This window comes from Leiobunum rupestre, chromosome 4, assembly GCF_980474605.1.
Source record: "Leiobunum rupestre chromosome 4, qqLeiRupe1.1.hap1, whole genome shotgun sequence".
In the NCBI taxonomy this organism is placed as follows: domain Eukaryota; kingdom Metazoa; phylum Arthropoda; class Arachnida; order Opiliones; family Sclerosomatidae; genus Leiobunum; species Leiobunum rupestre.
Window position 1 is genome coordinate 35,505,991 of NC_143387.1, and position 19,505 is coordinate 35,525,495.

General features: G+C 36.8%; 2 protein-coding genes across 2 annotated transcripts; one reads left to right on the forward strand and one right to left on the reverse strand.

Annotated features, from left to right (window-relative positions):
- The first annotated feature begins 6,720 nt into the window (after positions 1 to 6,720).
- On the forward strand, positions 6,721 to 8,044 carry Thor (eukaryotic translation initiation factor 4E binding protein thor). The gene is made up of 3 exons (XM_090171421.1): positions 6,721 to 6,966; positions 7,162 to 7,335; positions 7,394 to 8,044. Exons 1-3 carry the CDS (start codon positions 6,828 to 6,830, stop codon positions 7,432 to 7,434), a joined length of 354 nt encoding a protein of 117 aa, XP_090027547.1. The 5' UTR covers positions 6,721 to 6,827; the 3' UTR covers positions 7,435 to 8,044.
- Positions 8,045 to 10,328: 2,284 nt separating this feature from the next.
- Positions 10,329 to 17,538, reverse strand: spz4 (Spaetzle domain-containing protein 4). Its single transcript, XM_090172833.1, has 8 exons — positions 17,480 to 17,538; positions 16,490 to 16,623; positions 16,147 to 16,417; positions 15,651 to 16,066; positions 15,121 to 15,243; positions 14,979 to 15,065; positions 13,906 to 14,006; positions 10,329 to 10,382 (listed from the first exon to the last, which is right to left on the reverse strand). The coding sequence occupies exons 1-7, from the start codon at positions 17,516 to 17,518 to the stop codon at positions 13,910 to 13,912; spliced, it is 1,167 nt and encodes a 388-aa protein (XP_090028959.1). The 5' UTR covers positions 17,519 to 17,538; the 3' UTR covers positions 10,329 to 10,382; positions 13,906 to 13,909.
- Between the last annotated feature and the right edge of the window lie 1,967 nt (positions 17,539 to 19,505).

Genomic DNA, 19,505 nt, shown 5'->3' on the forward strand with positions numbered 1-19,505 from the left:
ACGACGTCATTATGAAAAAAAAGCTCATTGGTGGAAAATGTAATTCCATCGGGTTTTTTTCCGTTGACTGTTTCTGAACGTACCCATTAATAATACGTTGATTACCAACATCAAAATACAAATACACGGTCGTTTAAGGCGGAAGTAAGTGGTTTTCTGTTTCTGGGAATATATAAGAGATGGCGCTGAAACACGTCTCTTGCTGGTGTTGTCAGAAAAATATTTTTATTTCAATTTCACGTGATTTAGTTAAACCATAAGTTAATGATACCTCTAAGTAGACAAATAAGCCCTTTCAAGGTGGAATCTTTGTCCAGAAAATGTGATGTCAAATCTTGTCTCTCCGATTCCCGCGAAAATGAAAGTTTTGAAAAATATCTCGGACCCAGCGCCGCTGTGCGGTCGAGAATGAAACTATACTCTTAAACGCACCTCCGCAATCGACCGCCATTACCTTACAGTCTACGGGGAGGGTGATGAAAAAACCGGTTTTGGGGGGAAGAAATTTCTGTGGTAGAGGGCTTGCTCAATGGTTGTCTGTACGATAATGGCGGCGCCCAGTAAACGTTTCTAAAAAGAGTGTAGCAAAAAAACGTTCTTTGTCCTCTGTGGGGGGAACGAATTTTCTAAGGGAATACCGGAATTTATCTCTTTTGGGGAAGTTCAAGCTAGCCTTGCACCCAACGGGATTAAAGAAACGTCAGCTTCGGCAGTTCCAAGTCTATGTTAAGGCTACTTTGATACGCAGTACGGAGAGACATAATTCAATTTGGACAAGCATATCCGCCATAGGCAGCATAGCCATTTGTCTACTTAGAGGTATCATTAACTTATGGTTAAACCAAAGATAATATAACCATGTACCCTAGATTCGAAATCTCGGCGTTTCTCGATAGCCCGTTTTATCGTGAGGCTTTTACTGAGTTCGCGCCGGAAGTCGGAAAAATCGGGCTCCATAGCAAGGTGAGAAATAAGGAATTTCAGTAGATAACCCAAAATTATATTACTCACCTTTAGTTTTCTTTCGTTTAGCAAATTTTTTGAGCTAAAGGCATGATCCATTATTGTTTTAAAACCATATAACGCAAAAATATCTGGTATCTTGAAAACCGCAAGTCAAAAACCACGGCGCAATTTTCACTAAAACTTCTATGGAGACAATTTAAAATTTGAAAGGTTTTACCTGCCATGGCTTTAGAATTTAAAATAAAATAAAATTACGTAATAAAAAGACTGGATACTTCATGGCCATGAAGTATCCAGTCTTTTTATTACGTAATTTTATTCTATGGAGACAGTTTTTTCCGACTTCCGCCGGGAACTCAGTAAGAGCCTGCATTACGTGCAAGGAGCTTGATTTCCAATCTAGGCTACGTAGTTATATTATCTTTGGTTAAACTTATTGTACTGTTAAAGTTGAAAACAGAGCGCGCTCATTTAAAAAACGTACTCGCGCTGAAATATTAGCTCGCGGAATAAAACGATACTTTAGCTCGTTACATTTGAATTTTACTATTTTTAAGAAAGTCGCTCACCAAGAACGTAGCGACCTCTCACGTCAGTTAGGCTAACTACACAAAAATATGGTTTTAATTGAATATAAAATTAGTTCCTTTGGCTAGCGGTGTCATTTTCAATCGTAAACAAGATTTATGTCAAACCTACGGAGAACAGTTTTAATTTTAAAAATCGGTTCACTAGTTAAGATTTTTTCAAGGCCGCCAGTTTCCAAATACTATAGTCTGTAAAATATTTAAAATTAAATATTAAAAAGAAATTCGAATCTTCAATCATTGACTAGTTAAGTTTTCTAACAAAATTATGCAAAAAACCGAGGTTTAATATCTTAATTATTGTAGAATTAGGAAGTGTCGTAAGAATTAAGGTCTTATTTCTAGAGTTATTGCTGACTTCCCCCTTAATCTAGGAGGGTGCTGTGTTTGTTGCTCCCATAAAAATGGTTGCTCCTAGGTTTAATTAACGAAACTTCTCGAAGCAAGTTAATTTCGCCCAACTGTTAGCAGGAATTGGCGCTAGTTACGTTAAAAATAAGTTAGCAGAAGATATTTCGTTTTAGTTTCTACTCTCTTTAAAGGGATTATACACATGTTTATACGTCACATCGTTAATTACTCTAGCTAGTAGAAGGGTCCTTATTGTCTACAATCTTGTCTTGTACAAAATTCTAGACCGAAAACAACTTGTACAAAATTCTAGACCGAAAATATCGCTACGCCCCCTTTGGTTTGCCATTGAAACCTAGATAGGTAGCGGCTAAAGCAGACGATATTAGTTTTTCCTCATCGTTATTCGTAAAATTAACTTTATAAATAATGATACTTAACATTTTAATACAGATTTTCCATCGTTTGCTTGTATTTTGATAAGTTTATTAAGAAAAAACGTTCTTATGACTTTAATTTGTCTGTAGCAGACGCTAGATCAAAGGAGCTACCTCGGAGAAGCTCGCGCCGGTTTTCGGTTGAGCTTTAGGCAGTTGTGCAGATATAATTTTGAACGAGCAGACAGCTTTTATATGTTCACTTAAAAATTCGGTCGGTAGGCGGCGATACTTATAACCAAAATTTAAACTACGCACGAAGCCTATGGTTTTAATGCAAAACACTGACATTCTCGCCTTTCGCCTTGATAGTAGAATATTTCGACTTGGGCATATTTAGACACTAGGGGCTCTGTGCTGAGAACTAACCATAAATTTATCAACAGCTCTGAAAATCAGTTCGAATTAACATACTCATTGTTATTATGTTACTTATGGTATAACTAATTGATGTAATATGACAATTAAAATACTACAAATGACCGATGTCAGCAAGTGCTGCCGTCGGAAGGGAAGAATTCGGAAATTGTCTTCTCCTAGACCGTAAAACGTTCAGTGTAAAGGCTCGTCCAATGAAATTTGTACACAACACGGCGTTAGCGTGTTTAAAGGCTAGCTGCGTTCTCCTTGTGTTTGTTGCTCCTAGATAAACAGTGACTTTCAGTATAGACAAAGAACGGGTTCTTCGTCTATGCTTTCAGGTCCTGGCTCTTGAAAATATTACTTCTTGGCAATTTCCTTCAAGAAGTTTTATTGAAGCACCTATTACCAAAAGTGGATATATCCACTTTTGCTATTACCAAGATTACACTTAATTTTTTACAACAGTCTTCCATCAAATCCCCCCTTTAAGGTTTTTCTGGGTGCTCCAATGTATACAGGAATGTATAGTAATTTCAAAGAATGTATTTAATATTTTGGAATTGATTAAAATCATTGAACAAGTTTAGGACAACATTTTTTTCTAAGAATTTTACAATTATAATATATCTGGTAGTCTTATTTATCGTAATGTACACAAAACATACTTATACATAAGGCAACTTATTTATCAATAGGCACATAGTTAACTAAAACTTGACCAACTAGATATTTTATCTCATGTTGATGTTCACGAAGAAATTCAAGGAGATGACCACACTTCAAACTAATGTACCGAATTATACTTTTCATTAGTTCGTCACTCTGGTTACTCCAACCATTGCATTTGTATCTACACCGTGTGGCCATTTTTTCACAATTATTATTCATAAAGTGGTATTTTACTTCCATGCCAATCTCTTCTCGAGCAATTTTAAGCGTTTCTGATGTTTGACGACATTCGATATGTTTTGCTCTAGCTTCGTTCTCCTTGTTATTAATTCTAATATAGTCAAGCCCTGCAACTTTCCGTATGTTTTCTTCTCTGCATACTGCTTTAAATTCCGTGCCCGGAAATAAAGCTCCAAATAATTCTATTCCACAACAGTTCCCAATGCCATACTTCTCAGCTTGTTGGTCAGTTATATTTGGGGCATAATGTATTACTTGTTTCTTTCCAGAATAAACTGTATAATGAATATAAGGTCCTCTGTTGATCTCTATGATATCACCAGGTTGAACCCAACGCAACACCACCTCGACTGGCAAAAACTCAATTTGGCTCATTATTACGGATTAATAGTCAATTTAGTTTTCATGATATACGACAAGCACCTCTATGAAAGTAAATTAGGCTTAGATACAGCGTTGCCAGGTCCCAAAACTGAAATTATAGTATCGAAGCCCCAAAATTGACGAATTTTCTAGAAAATTATAGTACACAAGTATGGCCAGCTTTGATTACTCGGTATAGCGTGGTAGAATTTGATCATAGTTGGCCGTGGAACTTGGAAGTGGGTAATATAGTATCACACATTCACCCACTTCCAAGTTCCACCACAGCCTATTTAGTTCGTACAACACATAGACATAATATGGTATACAAGAACTATATAAACAATAGCTTACGGTTCCTGGCTCTCGGAAATATTTCTTCTTGGCGATTTCTATTTCTATGGGATGATTTATTTAAGTACCTAACCACGGCCAACTCGCCCAATAGCGGCCAGCCCATTCGTTGAAGTTTTTATGTTAACCTACCTCCATACTCTTTGAATCTACGAACAAAAATATCTCTCGGTGTCGAGCGCCCCTAGCGGAAAATTAGTTTTATAATAGTTTTTGCATTGAAGCCAATAAAAAAACGAGCGTGGCACTGAACGCCGATAGTTTATAGCGGGAAAATCCTTGTTCGTGGAATTTCGCGGCGAATGGCTGGGCCACAATTGTGCGAGTGTCAAAGTTGGCCATGGCCTAACCAACCTTCGTACCGCGGGTTCAATCAAAGAATATAAAGCTTTGGTTCAATCGTTCAATAATCGTACAAATACGATCCGGATCGTATATCTTGCAACGCTGCTAACCAAAAGTAAAACTTAATACACCATCGTTTGCTACGAGCGCACAATCTCAAAACTCAAATGTGAGATCCCTGCCTTCTAAATACGCCTATATTAAAAGGTTGGTAAAATGTCGACCCACCCTCTGAAATTTGAATTTACATTTAAATAATTTAGCTTTCACATTATTTCCCAAATTTATACTAAATTATGGGAAATATAATTCTTAAATACCTGAGAATTTCTTAGGCAATAATTTAAAAAATTAAATAACACAAAATATTAATATTAGCTCGGTTTAATAAAACATTCAGGAAATAATTATTAAATAAAATATTTTATTTAAACAATGGATGGATTTATAACAATTACACTACGGTAACGAAAAGAGGAATTTTTCCAAAGAAGAACCGGTAGAAAGTCTAGTATTAAGGCGGCGAAATAATTTCATTTTTAAATTAAACATCGCTTTGCATAGAACTCCTCATAGAGGGAAAAATCTTTGCAAGCTACAAACGCTTGACAGCTGAAACCGTGGCGCCATCCCTTGATTCACTTTTGAACTATTAATTAGTAAAGCTCTTCGAATTCGAAAAACTAGCGTCTGCTTAATAATCTAGAGATGGCTGTAATATATTTACAATTTCTGTTATGACAGGTATTAGTTGACTGTGTCGTAAAATCTTTTTTATTAGGAAAAACATATTATTAAGGCGTGAGTAGTATTCGCAACCGAAAACTATCGCTACACCCATGGTTCGACGAGGTTCGACATTGAAACCTAGATAGGTAGCGGCTAAAGCAGACGCTAATAGTTTTTTCCTCATCGTTATTCGTAAATTGGACTTTATAAATAATGATAATAATCAGCTAGGCTAATACCCAAGGCACCACCTTATGTCATCAAGCGACTTTTAAAGCCATTAATGGCAAAAATAAATAATATATTCATTGTATGAATATATTATTTATTTTTGGTGATGTAGAAAAAAACATTTACACGTGACCTCCGGTATTTTATGGAAACACCTATTACTGTCAATGGGTTGGCCGCAATAACGGGAACAGTGCATGATCAAAGTTGGCCGTACAAGAAGGAACGACAAAACCACTTTAACGAAAATACATTCATATATATTCTAACCTTCCGCGAGGCGCGCTGAGGTAGCTGCTCCGATTCGGGAGATAATTTGTTTTAGCTGAGAGCAAAAGTCAAGCTATTCTAAAAAACACCATTTTGAGAAACTCAGCTTTTGTTTCATACAGGGCCGCCTTATCCATAAGGCAGACTAGGCAAAGTGCCTACGATTCCATATAATAGAGTAATGGCAGTGTGACGTGACGTCACGTCACGACACCCATGCTTTTTCCTATAGATAAAAAATCGCGACCAAAAAGGCGACCATGGTCAAAGCTACGGAGTGCCATTACTCTATAGGGCCAAAGAAGTTCCGAAAAGTCGGTAAATGAGCGATTTTTGCCTAAGGCCTACGGAAAGGTTAAAACGGCAATGGTTTAATACATGGAATAATTGAATCAATAATCTTATAATGTTAATAAACTAAAAAGTAGGTTAATATAATATTTAAAAATAAGTTAAAAGCGATCCTGATGTAAAAATTCGAGGATTCTTATTTAGATTTTTTTCTGGAAAGTCGCTTATCTCAACTTACTTAGCTTTTGCTCTTAGGTAGCGAATATGCCGTAAGAGCCTTTTCTCTTCTAACGCTTAAGATCACTGTTTACAACTTTTGGTTTTCGACTTTTTCATCAACCAGCTCATGTACGTGCCTTATCACTAATTTATCAGCTCAGCTGTTAAGAAGCCTTTACTTTGGTTTTCATTACATTGAAAATTTAATGAAATATCATACATAATATAACATTTAATTGATATGAGGATATAATATAGAAGATCTTTTGAACAAATTTATTATTATTTCCTAGTTTTCAAGGCCGTTTCAATAAAACCCTGCTTTCGTCTTTCTAGAGTTATTTTGGGTTTATCTCGGTCTACTCTCTTTTCTTCACATTACTCTGAGAAGCAGCGTCAATAATTTGGAAATATGACTTCAAATTCACCCAGGAAATTTAGTGATATCAGGGATATTCCTTCAAAACGAATACTTATCAACGATGCGTCGCAATTACCTTCAGATTATAGCTCTACGCCTGGTGGAACGCTGTATTCGACCACGCCAGGAGGTAACTAAAGTTTACTTCCAAGGCTCCAAGGCTTAAAATAAAAATAGGCAGCATTGTTTACGACCTTGAGCATATCTGCCTTGTGGCGAATGAAACATAAGGCATGCTGTAAACAATAATTGTCATCGCTACCAACAACTAGCAATAACCCTCATATTGTTGATCAACAGATTTTTTATTTATTTTTCTGTTTAGGAACTAGAATTATTTATGACAGAGCTTTCCTAATTCAAATGCGAAATTCTCCTATCGCTCGCACTCCCCCAACTCATTTGCCAAATATTCCTGGTGTTACTAGTCCAAGTGAAAAGAATAAAGAAAATGGGAAAACCATTGTACCAAATCCAACTCCAAAAAGCAACAAGACTGGTACATTGTCCTTTAACACTTTACATAAATATATAAACATTAATTGTTGAATTTACAGAAGGAATTGTTGATGAACCACAATTTGAAATGGATATCTGAGCAAAATCTACCTAGTGTCCAACGTACACCTAAGTTTCTGACGAGCTCTCTTTCAGCTAGAACCTCGGTATTGTCGGTGGTGTGCTTTACATAATTCAGGGGAAGGATATTAACCTAAATGCAATTTAAGCATTCATTAAGCTCATTTATTAATTTGTTTTCCCGCTTTTTTCTTATTAATTTCACTTTACACAATTGTTTTTGTTCCCTTGTATATAAAAAATTGTATAGTTATTTCCCTTTTTGTTACAAAACAAGATATAATCATAATGAACACTTTACACAATCATGTTGTATAACTTAGCTTATGTAAACATGTAATTTAAAGTGTATTACCAAAATAAGGGTACAAATTGCAATTTTTTTTTAAATTCAGTTGATACTGTGCCATATGTTTTGATAGTTTTGGCGATTTGCAATTAACAAAATTTTTATATGTAAAAAAATCTTGAAATTTTAAAATTCATGAAATTTAAATAAATTTTGATATTTGATAAATTTAGATAGTGAGATCTTCTTTCGCTTTTGGATCAACTGAAAGGACCTTGGGGGAATTTTTAAGTTGGAAAATGTAAATGAGTATGCTGTAACTCTGCAACTAAAACTGATGAAATCTCCACTATTAATGTTGTATATTAAAAATACTATTGAAAACTTTTTCTTTAAAAATACTTTAAATGTTAAGTTAAATTATGCTAATACTTTGGACCTGCCCTGAGCGGTTTACAGCCAATTTTAACTAAAAATTTTGCTTTCACCATAAGTAACGTAACAATACATATGTCAATTAGGAAAAATTATCACCGAACTGTTTTTCAAAGCTATTGCGCAACCTAGGTTTAGCTCTCAGCAAAGAGCTCTCTAGTGTCTAATATGCCTTAGATTAAATATACTCAGTTTGAGTGTAAATCCAAGTCACGGAGCCTGATGAAAATGTCAGTGTCGAAAAAGGTTCGGTCAAGAAATTATCATTAAAAGAATTGGAAGTGTCATTGTTATTATGTTGCTCATGCCGTCACGGAATGTAAAATGTTACTAGTTTTGTGTAGCTCTAGATGTTGCTTTACGATGCTTTAACTATTAGGTATAAAAAACCTGAAGTTTATAACATATATTTCTAAATATGAAAAGTGTCCAAAACATATACTTTCGTCATAAGTTAATTAATTACTATCTCCCTAATTAATTAACTTATGCTTTCGTAGACTTCTGTTGATTTTTCAAAATTATTTTCATTATTTTAGTGAAGTTTTTTAGATACCATTTTTAAAAAAAGGACATTTTAAGCAAACTTTCGCCAACTGACTAGGACCCCCCCCCCCCGATTCCACCCCGTTTGGTACGTCCCTGAATAAAAAAGTGTTACTTCCAAGACACAGTCCCGTAACTAGGGCGGTGCCAGCGAGGGCGTAGACCCTGGAGGGGCGCAGAAATGACCAGACCAAACCCAGTTTTGGGCCATGCATGGTAGTTAGTTGCAGTTATAGAAGCTCGCACCGGGCGCATAAAAGGATAGTTACGGCACTGCCAAGACAATTAAGCGATGTTATGTGTAAAAATTAGGGAAAAGCTTTTCATGATAAAAGAAACAAGACAAAAATTTTCATTAACTCTTAATTACACATAATTCATTTCATTTAAAAATACCACGCACTAAAAATTGTGCTAAAACAAGGTTTAATAAATTACAATATGATTTAAAACAATGTTTGTGACAACTCAGGATGGCAGGTCTAGCCCACTAAAACGAATTGTTTTAAAAGTTTTTAAATTCATTAAACTTACAAAGAGACATCCCGAAGTGTAACCCACCGATTTTGTTCAAACTCGGGGGATTGGCCGATTGGTAGACCTTCGTGTAACTTGAAAAATCCTAAAGGGAATTTATTCAATGGTCAACCGTTTTGCCATGGCAACGAAAAATGTTTTTGGCAACAACAAATGGAAATTTTCCATTGAAAATAACATGGGATTCTGACTGATTCCTAGGACTCCCCTGTGAAGAATTTGAACAAATTTCAAAATTTCTAAAATGCCAAAAATAGGAAAAATAGATAAAAATTGACCAAAAAAACATCAAAATTGATCAACTTTTGATCAATTTGAAGTCAAAATCCCATGTTATTTTCAATGGGAAAATTTAATATTTTGTGTTGTCAAAAAACATTTTTCGTTGCCATGGCAAAACGGTTGCCCATTAATTCCCTTTAGGATTTTTCAAGTTACATGAAGGTCTACCAATCCCCCGAGTTTGAACAAAATCGGTGGGTTACACTTCGGGATGTCTCCTTGTTAGTTTTTGCACAGTTTTTATAATATTTTTCCTTATTTTCGATAATTTAGCGTCATCTTGTTTGACTTCAGGCTTCCTCTAATGGCGTTACCAAAGGCATTACCCACGAGAAAGGCCCTTAATTCTACCTTAGCCAATGGGTTTCCTCCGAAGTGTTTGTGAGTGCCCCCCCCCCCCCTTCCCGCATTTTAAATTCGATAGTAAAACCATGAAAGTAATTCTTAACATTGCCCCTAGAGGAACTCCGGCAAATATTTAACTTTTAACTTAGTATAGGTGGTGGGGTGAGGGGGTTAGGGAGGATTGGCTCTTTTTCTCCGCCAGGTAGCGTAGATTCTATTATTTTTTCTCCCGCGCGTGTCTAGTGCTGAAATTGCTGAATACATGCGCCTTTATGCCCAATTCAAAGTTTCAAACTTAGGTGTCCGTTGATAGTCTTATGGTCATACTTACATTATATAATATAGACTTATGGTTTTATAAATAATTAATTAATAATAAAATTATAATAAATTGTTCTTTAATATACGATATAAACTGTACACTTAGTACAAATTAAAATATTAAATAATTTAAAAGAGAGTAGTTGTAAAACACAATCAGTCGAATTGAAAACAGCGTGGTAGCATGTAGGAACCAAATACGAAACGGCAAACTATTTTATATAAAATATATATATATATTACCAGAAAATTATAATATATCTCTTTTGAGTGAAGTACCCATCTTGGCCGTTAAAATGAAACATGTACCCATAGGCACTTTTCAATGGAAATTAATTTCCCACCAAATGAAAAATATAAAAATTAAACAGCGTAGTTATATAAAAACCAAATTTTCTCGAAGTTTTAGAAAGGTAGTATCAGGAAACTTTATAGGTATACACTTGGAATATCTAAGGAAGATTTTTACGGCCATGATGAAGCTCGAAGAAACGGGCGTGTCTTAATTTCTTAAAGCGGGAAAACTCACGAGAAAAACTCTCGCGCCTCCAGACCCGTAGCACGGGGGGGCATTCGGGGGCAATGCCCCCTCAAATGAAATTTTTATTTGCCAACACCTGCCCCCTCAATTTAATTCATTCCCCCTCAAAGAATATTCTCTGCCCCTTCATCTTTATTAGTTTTTTAAACTTCTATTCATTGAAATTTTCCTTTTGGACCACTTGTCTTTGTCTAAGGTTTAGATCGTTATTTATAGGTAACTATTTCTTAATAAAATACAAGTTGTAGAATGGACTGTTTCAGAAAGCCAGGTTTTTTTGTTGTTGAACACCAAAAATATTTCACGGTGCCCTTTATGTTAATTTTCTAAATTAGGTAACGAAAAAAATGTGCCCCCTCACAAAAAGCTACTGCCCCCTTAACGAAATTTTTCTGGCTACGGCCTGCGCGCCTCGCTACCCTAATTCGACGAAAACTCGTCATTAAGCCTAGTCATGGTTATTATATTATTAGCTTACCAAATTATCTCTTTTATAACCATAAAAATACCTGAAATTAGGTATCACTACACTTCTTTCGCGAAGTACATTATAATTACTTTCAAATATTAAGTACGATAACAAATTGAGGTTTTTAAATCCATTGTTTTATAAGCCTTTTTGCGCGGGAAGATCACCTATTTGTTACCATGGCGAAGCATTCTTTTCGCGTCAAACCTCGAGCGAATGAATTTGAAATATCGTGTTACCATATGTAACATAATTACTTATAAGTATGCCACTAGCTCTATTTCTTCACTAACGGTTTGTTTCACAGATATTGCGTCATCCGTACCCTACGTAATATTTGACGTCATATTTGATGTCATATTTGACGTCATCGAATCTCAAATGCCGATAATGCCGTCGCCCAATGAGCTCTACGTCTGATAAACCGACGGCCATTATTTTAGTAAACAAACCGGTTTGAACAACCAAGGCTTAGGAGCTAAAATGAACTACAATATAGTGTCAAATTTTGTTAATGTAATTAATTTGCAAATTAATGAAGTTCTCTGAGACTCACGTTCTAAAATAAATTTGCATTGTCAATTAAAAGAAGCTGAGTAACTCTCGGCTTGAAAAGGGACCGCGGTCCGAAAGCTCGCCAATGTAAATAAATAAAAATTTTAACCATGAAGTATCTTGGCTTTTAAATACTGTTGTTTTTATTTTAAAAGAAGCAGATTTATTGAAAAAAAAGGTTGGAGTCTTTGCAGATTCTTTTGAGCCTAGGCCTAACTCTTCTAGGCTTGATATGGGTTTTAATAACGCTGGTGGAATATCCCACTTCGACGACTTGTTCCATTTTCGGAAAGTGATCACTTATTGGTTATTTTCCCCAACCTTTAATTTTTCTAAATTACTCATAACTTCATCCGCACAAACCGAGCGAGTTTATAAATTTCAATAAAGCTACACTGGGCTGACTAAAATTCCGACGCAAAACATTCCTACTCAATTTAGAGGTTTTCCATTGGCTTAAATAAATATGTTACTAGCCAATAGTGTGACTCCCAAAATTACTAGGATGAATAAAAAGATTAAAATCTAACGTAGTCCACCTTTTTACTGGTTCGTGGTGAAACAAACCGTTAGTGAAGATTTTTGAATGGAATAAAGGTACAGTGGCATACTTATGAGTAATTATGTTACATATGGTGCTACGTCTTACACTTTACGTAGTTAAGCCCCGCCTTTTTCTCGACGCGCTTTCGTATCATCGTCGAAACCCGTATTTATTAAATTGTGGGCTACATCTTGGGCATTACATATTGCGCGGTCGGCCACCGTTGCATTCTGCAACTCAGACATGTCTTTTCTCTTAATAAACTCGATAGCTTAGAATAAGAGAAGGGTATTTGTTGCGTATATTATTGCTTATTGATAATATGTATTGTCTGAGATCTTTCGCACGCGTGTATAGACAATGCCCAGCTAACCGTCATTTTAGGAAAGGCGTTTTCCCAGGGACTTCATCTTAATTTTTTGACCCAAAAGAGTTCATGACCAATTTGTATTTAGCTACATTAGAAATTTACTGTTTAATTGGTGCAAATAACTATTTCGATTTAATATTGAAAAATATTAAATTTGACGCGTTTTTGCCCCCGGACAACAGCGTTTTCCCCCCTCCTAAAAACTCCTTAAACGACGGCCTTGCGTTTGCCGCGTAATAATAATAATAATAATAATCAGCTAGGCTAATACCCAAGGCACCAAGAATGCATTTATTTAAACGCATTTATAAATATAAATAAATACATTATCGCGTTGACGGAGTGCGACTAGTTCTGAAATTACGGTAATTTTGAAAATCGGTGAATTACGCGGTAATTTACCATTTTGCAGTAATTTACCGTAATGTTCTTTAATAAAATATGACTTTTTTACGATTTAAACAAGGACAACATTGAAGTAATGCTTTTATTGGGTATTTTAATTTACGTTTTAAAATTAACACAAAAGTTAACAAGTGTGCCCAAAACTTTGCAATTTTCTTAAATTTCACTATATTTATCACGCAATATAAATACTATTTACTTCTCCTGTTACTAACCTGTGTTTTTAGAAAACTATCGAAGTTTGGGTTGGTACCCTTCTCTTGGTGCCATTATTCTTTTAAACTTTTAAAGTTATATTTCAAACAGAACTAAACAATCTACGCTTAAAATTGGAGAATTGAGTCTGCTTAAAAACGTACTATTTCCCCGCGTAAATAGCATCTTCTGATTGGTTAAACAATGCACGTGGTAAAAAATAAAAAGTAGACGAGTCTGCTAAGATCTCGTTTGGCTAGATCGCACATCGGCGACTTTTGCAACGCGTTTTTTTGGAATCCGCCAAACGACCTAGCCGATCTGCGATCGCTAGCCAATCGGCTAGATTTTTCCGAATGACTTTTGCAGCGGGTCCTAAGACATTACAAGTGTATACCTCTATAGTTTCCTGGTAGTATTTATGCCCGCACTAGCGGGAGCCTGCGAAGATACACGTTTCAAGCATGATACGGATATTGATGCTTCTCTTTTAAGAGATTTCTGATAATCTTCTGCTAAGATTTAAAGACCGATTGAAGTGAGATAGTGCCACCCGCACTACGACTGGATAATCGGTCAGTGCTTTGAGTAAATCGCTGGTGGCGTCTTCTCATTTAAATTTGTCTATTAAAGATTTCATATAAAAATTCAATTACCAGGTTAAAGTTTTGGAACGGTATCAGTCAAGTTGTAGCAAACACAAACGCAACAAGAAGGGAAACGGAACCAGTCCGCAAAGACACCCCGACAGGAATTACTAAATGAATACAGAAACAATACATCAGGTTGGCTTAAGAATAAGTCCAGAAATCCATTACGCTTTATTTGAAGTATTCATCTGCGATGCTGAACAACTAGAGTAATAATTTGGTGGTGAAATTCGAGACGGCTATGGATACTTCAAATGAGGGAGTAATAGACTTCTAACCAGATTAATTTCTTGGCAGTGTTTGTTGAAATTCCCTAAAATAAATATGGGGTTTTCCATGCAATAGGTGGTTTTTTTTCGCCTGTTCTGGGTTTTTTGAGCAGGTTAAAAAGTGTAGCCATATGACGTCATTTTACTACAATTCTGTCTTGACGAAAAAAACGAGTTGGAGTAGAAAGAGAGTTTTTAAAGGTTAAAGGTTATTAATAAAAAGTTTCCCATCATATTTTCGTGAAACGAAATTTAAGCAGACGACAAAACTAGATTACTCCCTCTACACCTCCTTTCGAGGAGGAGTAAAAAGTGTAACCCTAATACTCCGGAACAAGCGAACAAAATTCGGGACAGGGTAAATCTTACCCCGAGAACAGGCGAATAAAACGTTTTAGGGTAAAAAGTTTACACTTTTTGTCCCCGGACAAGCGAAAAAAAACCACCTAATCTGGGCTTGATCAAGAATGTATTTATTTATACTTAGGGATAATAACTACGTTCTGGGCAACAATGATTGACGTTTTCCCGGGCACGAGAGGGGGAAGTAAAAACGTCACCCGTGTGTGCTTCAATCGCGTCGGAAGACGTAATCTTTGGGGAACCAATGAGGAAGTAGTTTGAATTGATTTTTAAGGGGAAAAAGTTAACTCTTCGAGCATGACGGGGATTGGGAGCTTAAACTCGTTTCAACATAGTCATTATCCCTAAATATAAATAAATTAATTGTTTGAACATTTCTGTCGGTTTGTCGCTACTCGCCCAGAGACCAAAAATCAATTAATGCGAGGAAAACTGCATGCCTAATACCTTGGGTCGAAAGCTAATAAACGATGAAGTCGAAACTGCTGTTCACATCGGCAACCGTCACGACAAAACATTTGATGATTCTCATATCTGCGGGGAAACAAACTTTTTAAAATACCCCGAACTATAAACTTTTAGTACTTACGCGCACTTCTCCCAATGGACATATTGCTCGAAAGGATAGACATTTAACAGCGCTAAAGTTTCTCCTCTCGTGTTGTTGGCCCAATACGGAGCTATCACCTCTTCTTTTATTGGACAAGCATTGCTAAAAGAAAATCGTTTTTATTGCACTTCGTTAAAACTGGTTTTCGCGTTAATAGAGCCACGTAAAAATCATCAATATTAGTTTGAGCAAAGTTATTTAGATTAGGTTTCTCCCTAAAAACTAAATTGTTTCTAACTAAAATCTACCACTAAGGCTGATTTTCACCGGACCAAAAACGATCCAGGGGTGAACGTCAACCTCCATTGGGCCTGACGCTTGCTGTCAAAGTGCTTTTTGCACGAGGAAAGTTCAACGTTTATTATCCCTTATTCCCTATATTGTAAGAGCCAACTGAACAGTTTGTCTTAGGACGCGTTTACAGTTGCGTGCTTCTAAGTTTGTTACGACTGTTAAGATGATTTATTCCTGTCTTGGTTGAAAACTAGCATTAAAATCGATCTACTTACAATCCTTTCGGCGGTTCTCGTGCTTGGTCTTCTTTCTTGGTTTCCGTCGTTGTTGTCGTAGCAGTTTCTTTTTCTTCCACGCTGTTGGTTGAAATCACCTGCGATTCCTCCATGCTTTGGGTGTTGTAATACATTTTTTCATCCGCAATCAAAGCTTGGATAGTTGGCAGTTGGTCATCAGGCAATTGAGGATCGATTGTGGACGCTGGAGTGGTGGATGTCTGGTGATAAACGGTGGACACAGCGTCGTAATCTTCTTCGTATTCAGATTCAAGAAGCGATGTGGTTCCTTGATACTGGTACAGATCCTCTTCACCCGACTTTTCAGTAACCGTCGTTTCTGTAGCGGGATTTTGGGTTTCGGTTGTCTCCGTAATGGGTTTCGCGGTTGGTGACGGTAAATGTATCTCTGTTGACTTAAAATAATAGGTTTTTATTGATTTTTAGCAAAATTTTATAAGCAGTGGAAAAGTAAATTGAAAGTTTTAAAACTTACGTTTGCCGTAGTACTGGGATTTTTTGGCTTCGAAGTTGTTGAGCGTATGGACGCATTGCCCCTTCTATATCTTTCCGGTAAAATATCGTCGGGGATGGTGATAAAATCACCGCTTTCGGGAGAAACGCGTCCCGATCTGATCGTGTTCTTATTCCAAGACGCGTACGACCGGTGTTGCAACTCGCTATGTAAAATCATACTGTGCCTTTCGTCCCCGTACATACGTCTCATTAACCCTTGGTTTTCGTAAATATAACGACGCAAAGAATTCCTAGAATTTAAACGGCAACAAATCAATAATGTTAAATAATTGTTTAAAATGAAACGTTGGATCTACAATTACCAAGGGTAGGCGTTTCCGGCAGCGGCGCAAAAGGAATTTCGCATCATATCACACGGGATCCCCGATAAAAAACGGGCCCTCACTTTTGGGCCACACGATTGAGCGATAGTACTTTTGCACAAATGGAAAAGAACCTAAAATTTTTTTTAACAGAAAAGAGTAAAAAAACTTAATTCATCCGCTCCCCATCTCAATTCTATTGATACCACGCACCGTATGGCGTATTAACAGATAAGTGTGCTAAATCAATTCACTTAGATCAAAATTGGCCCAATCATTTTGCCAAAAATTATGCCATTTAAGAAAGAAAAATCGTAATTAAAGAAATTCCGCCCACGATAACGGTACCATTATATTCAACGTGGAGAAAAGTGTCACCGCGACACCACGCAGAGCTCTCTATGAATACATTTGAAATCACAAAAAGTGTATCCTGTTCCGCTTACCGACTAACCCGCTTTTTCATTTATTTTGCCCGAGATTTTGCCCCATGGTGTACATACGCGTTTCATTTTTATTTTAAGAAAACCAACCCAAACGAAGAAGGGGGCAATTACAAGCTAAATACAGTATATTATTAAAACATCAAATGTCAATATAATTATTTAACTCCCTAGGCCTCCGTTTAAATTTCGCGCGTAACGGGGTGAAAGAATACGAAATTAGAAATCTCCGTTCGACGGGTACACTTGACCCCGAATTAAACGTATGTAGTTCATTGAAATTTCAACTCGTCGTCGTCGGTGGTAGACCCGCAAACACCGGTCACTCGAACAACGAGAACGGAGTCAAAGACCTCAGTAGGAAGTTCAAAACCAGCGTACCCTACGGGAGGGTTCCCATGTTTAATCTCCCCGTTTCTGCTCGTCAACTGACTCGCACGCGCGCCTCTCAATGTCAGAGAACAGAATGAGGCCCGCCTACTACTTACAAATAATATTATTCCAAATAATTTGTACGATAAATGATAAAAACTGATTCGAAACTTACGATTAAAAGTAATCCGCATAGAAAGGAGCGAGGAGCCATGTTGTAACTCCTTCGCGAAACACCCGCGGCAAAACCGAAAGAGCGACTAGTCTAATCCAGGCTATAGAGCCAACTAAAATTATTATTAGATAATGCGTTTTCGCATCTTCCCATGGCTGGCTAGAACGGAACGGCGAAAAACCAACGATATTTTTCTAAATTTATATACCGGTATACGGTATATTTGTGGCCCGATTATGAATCAACCCGCTGGTGCAGACTCCGAGAATCATTCTATAACGGGATCAGCGTGCGTTATTATTTGAAGATTCGAGGTTTTCGCCCGAGACTCGTCAAGCTGGTTTCCCCGTGACCCACCCCAACGTAGAAACTACCGAGGAACAATCATCTCATACGACAGAACGACGCGACGTAACTCGAGGAGAATCCCAAAAGATATTTTCTAGGTTATACCTACGAACATTATAAGTCGCCCACAAAATTTGTTTTGAGAAATTGCTCGTTATTTTTAAATAGGGTAAATAATCGTTTGTCAGGTATCACAATATTATCAATATAGGGGCTAAGCCCGTGCTAAAACGCGTTGGAAGCACGCGTAATAGTGTAGATGGACCGATAGCGTGCACTGTCTACACGTTTTCAACTACGGGCTTCGCCTCTCTAGCCACTTAATTGGTATCGTGGAATTTTGAGATATTTTCCATGTAATTAATAAATCAAATTAGCTAACTTTCAAATACATTTAAGCAATTAATGCTATCATCAATATGTAGGAAAAACCCCAAATCGGCCCTGCCGTAATGTTTCACCAAGAACCCATTGAAGTAACTAAGAACCGTGAAAATATTAAATTCTGGCACCATGATGTTATACTTCTCAAACTCTGGGGATTGACTGGCTCCCTCTAGTGCCTACATTTTCATACAGTCGATGAAAATGAAGTCCATAAATTATAATTCATTGATATTATTCATTTTTATTATAATTATTTTTATTAAAAAAATTATATTGCCATTTTTGAATTTTCAATCACAATGAGGAAAAATATCCCACTTTTGCATTGACCAGATGGCGCTACAGACTCTTATTTACGGCTTTTCTATTTGGCGAACTATAACATCATAGCACCTAGAAGCAACAAACACAAGAAAAACGCAGCTAGCCTTTAAACACGCTAACGCAGTGTTGTGTACAGATTTCATTGGACGAACCTTTACGCTGAATGTTTTACGGGCGGGGGGGGGGGCAATTTCCAAATTTTCCCCTTCCGACGGCAGCAGGCGCTTAAGCCTCTAACCAATGAACACTGTACAGAAGGAAATAGACTTTTGACGGGTTGCGTTCTCCTTGCGTGGCGTGATCTTATCATATATAGTTCTTAGTATGCGTTTTTGATTTCACTGTTAGCGGAACGTGTGCGTAGGGTTACGCTAAAGCTCTCGGAGATACCAAATGCCCAATTTATGAACTCCCCGATTACTGTGAGAGTTGGATATTTCCTATCCATTGATGTCTTATTTACATTTCTTTCCCTAAACATCTGAGAGGTATCAAATGTCTAATTTCCGGGGCCCTAATGTACCAAAGCATCGAATATAACCCAAGTTTTAGAGGACAGATCAAATGTGAACAGAGCCTAACGCAACCTATGAAAATACATTACAATATAGCGGGGGATCTTAACCGAAGTTTAAGTGAACATGCAAATTTTTCATTGGGCTATAAGACCTCCTCCTAAGAAATGACCCTAGAAAAATAACCATTTTTTTGGGGGTATAGAGTCCCGAAGTACAACACAAAGTGTCGCAAATAGTGCCAATATCAACACAATTAAATTATGTTTAAACTACGTTCTATCCCTACTGTGCTGCCAATGCACCTGGAGAAACGGTTAGGCTTTAGCTATGGAGAATGTACATAACAGGTATTTTTCAATTCATTGGCTGGCCGTCTCCGTCAAAGTACCAGTTTCTTTACCAGTGTTTCTATAGGAATCCCTAGTGTATACGTACATAAATTCCTTACA

Excerpts from the sequence above, each read along its gene's own strand:
- Thor (XM_090171421.1), top strand. The coding sequence starts at position 6,828 with ATGACTTCAAATTCACCCAGGAAATTTAGTGATATCAGGGATATTCCT. Across the intron at positions 6,967-7,161 it reads GTATTCGACCACGCCAGGAG|GAACTAGAATTATTTATGAC; the intron begins GTAACTAAAGTT and ends TTTTCTGTTTAG. Across the intron at positions 7,336-7,393 it reads TCCAAAAAGCAACAAGACTG|AAGGAATTGTTGATGAACCA; the intron begins GTACATTGTCCT and ends TTGAATTTACAG.
- spz4 (XM_090172833.1), bottom strand. The coding sequence starts at position 17,518 with ATGGCTCCTCGCTCCTTTCTATGCGGATTACTTTTAATC. Across the intron at positions 16,624-17,479 it reads TATGCGGATTACTTTTAATC|GTTCTTTTCCATTTGTGCAA; the intron begins GTAAGTTTCGAA and ends AAAAAATTTTAG. Across the intron at positions 15,244-15,650 it reads CGAGAACCGCCGAAAGGATT|CAATGCTTGTCCAATAAAAG; the intron begins GTAAGTAGATCG and ends ATTTTCTTTTAG.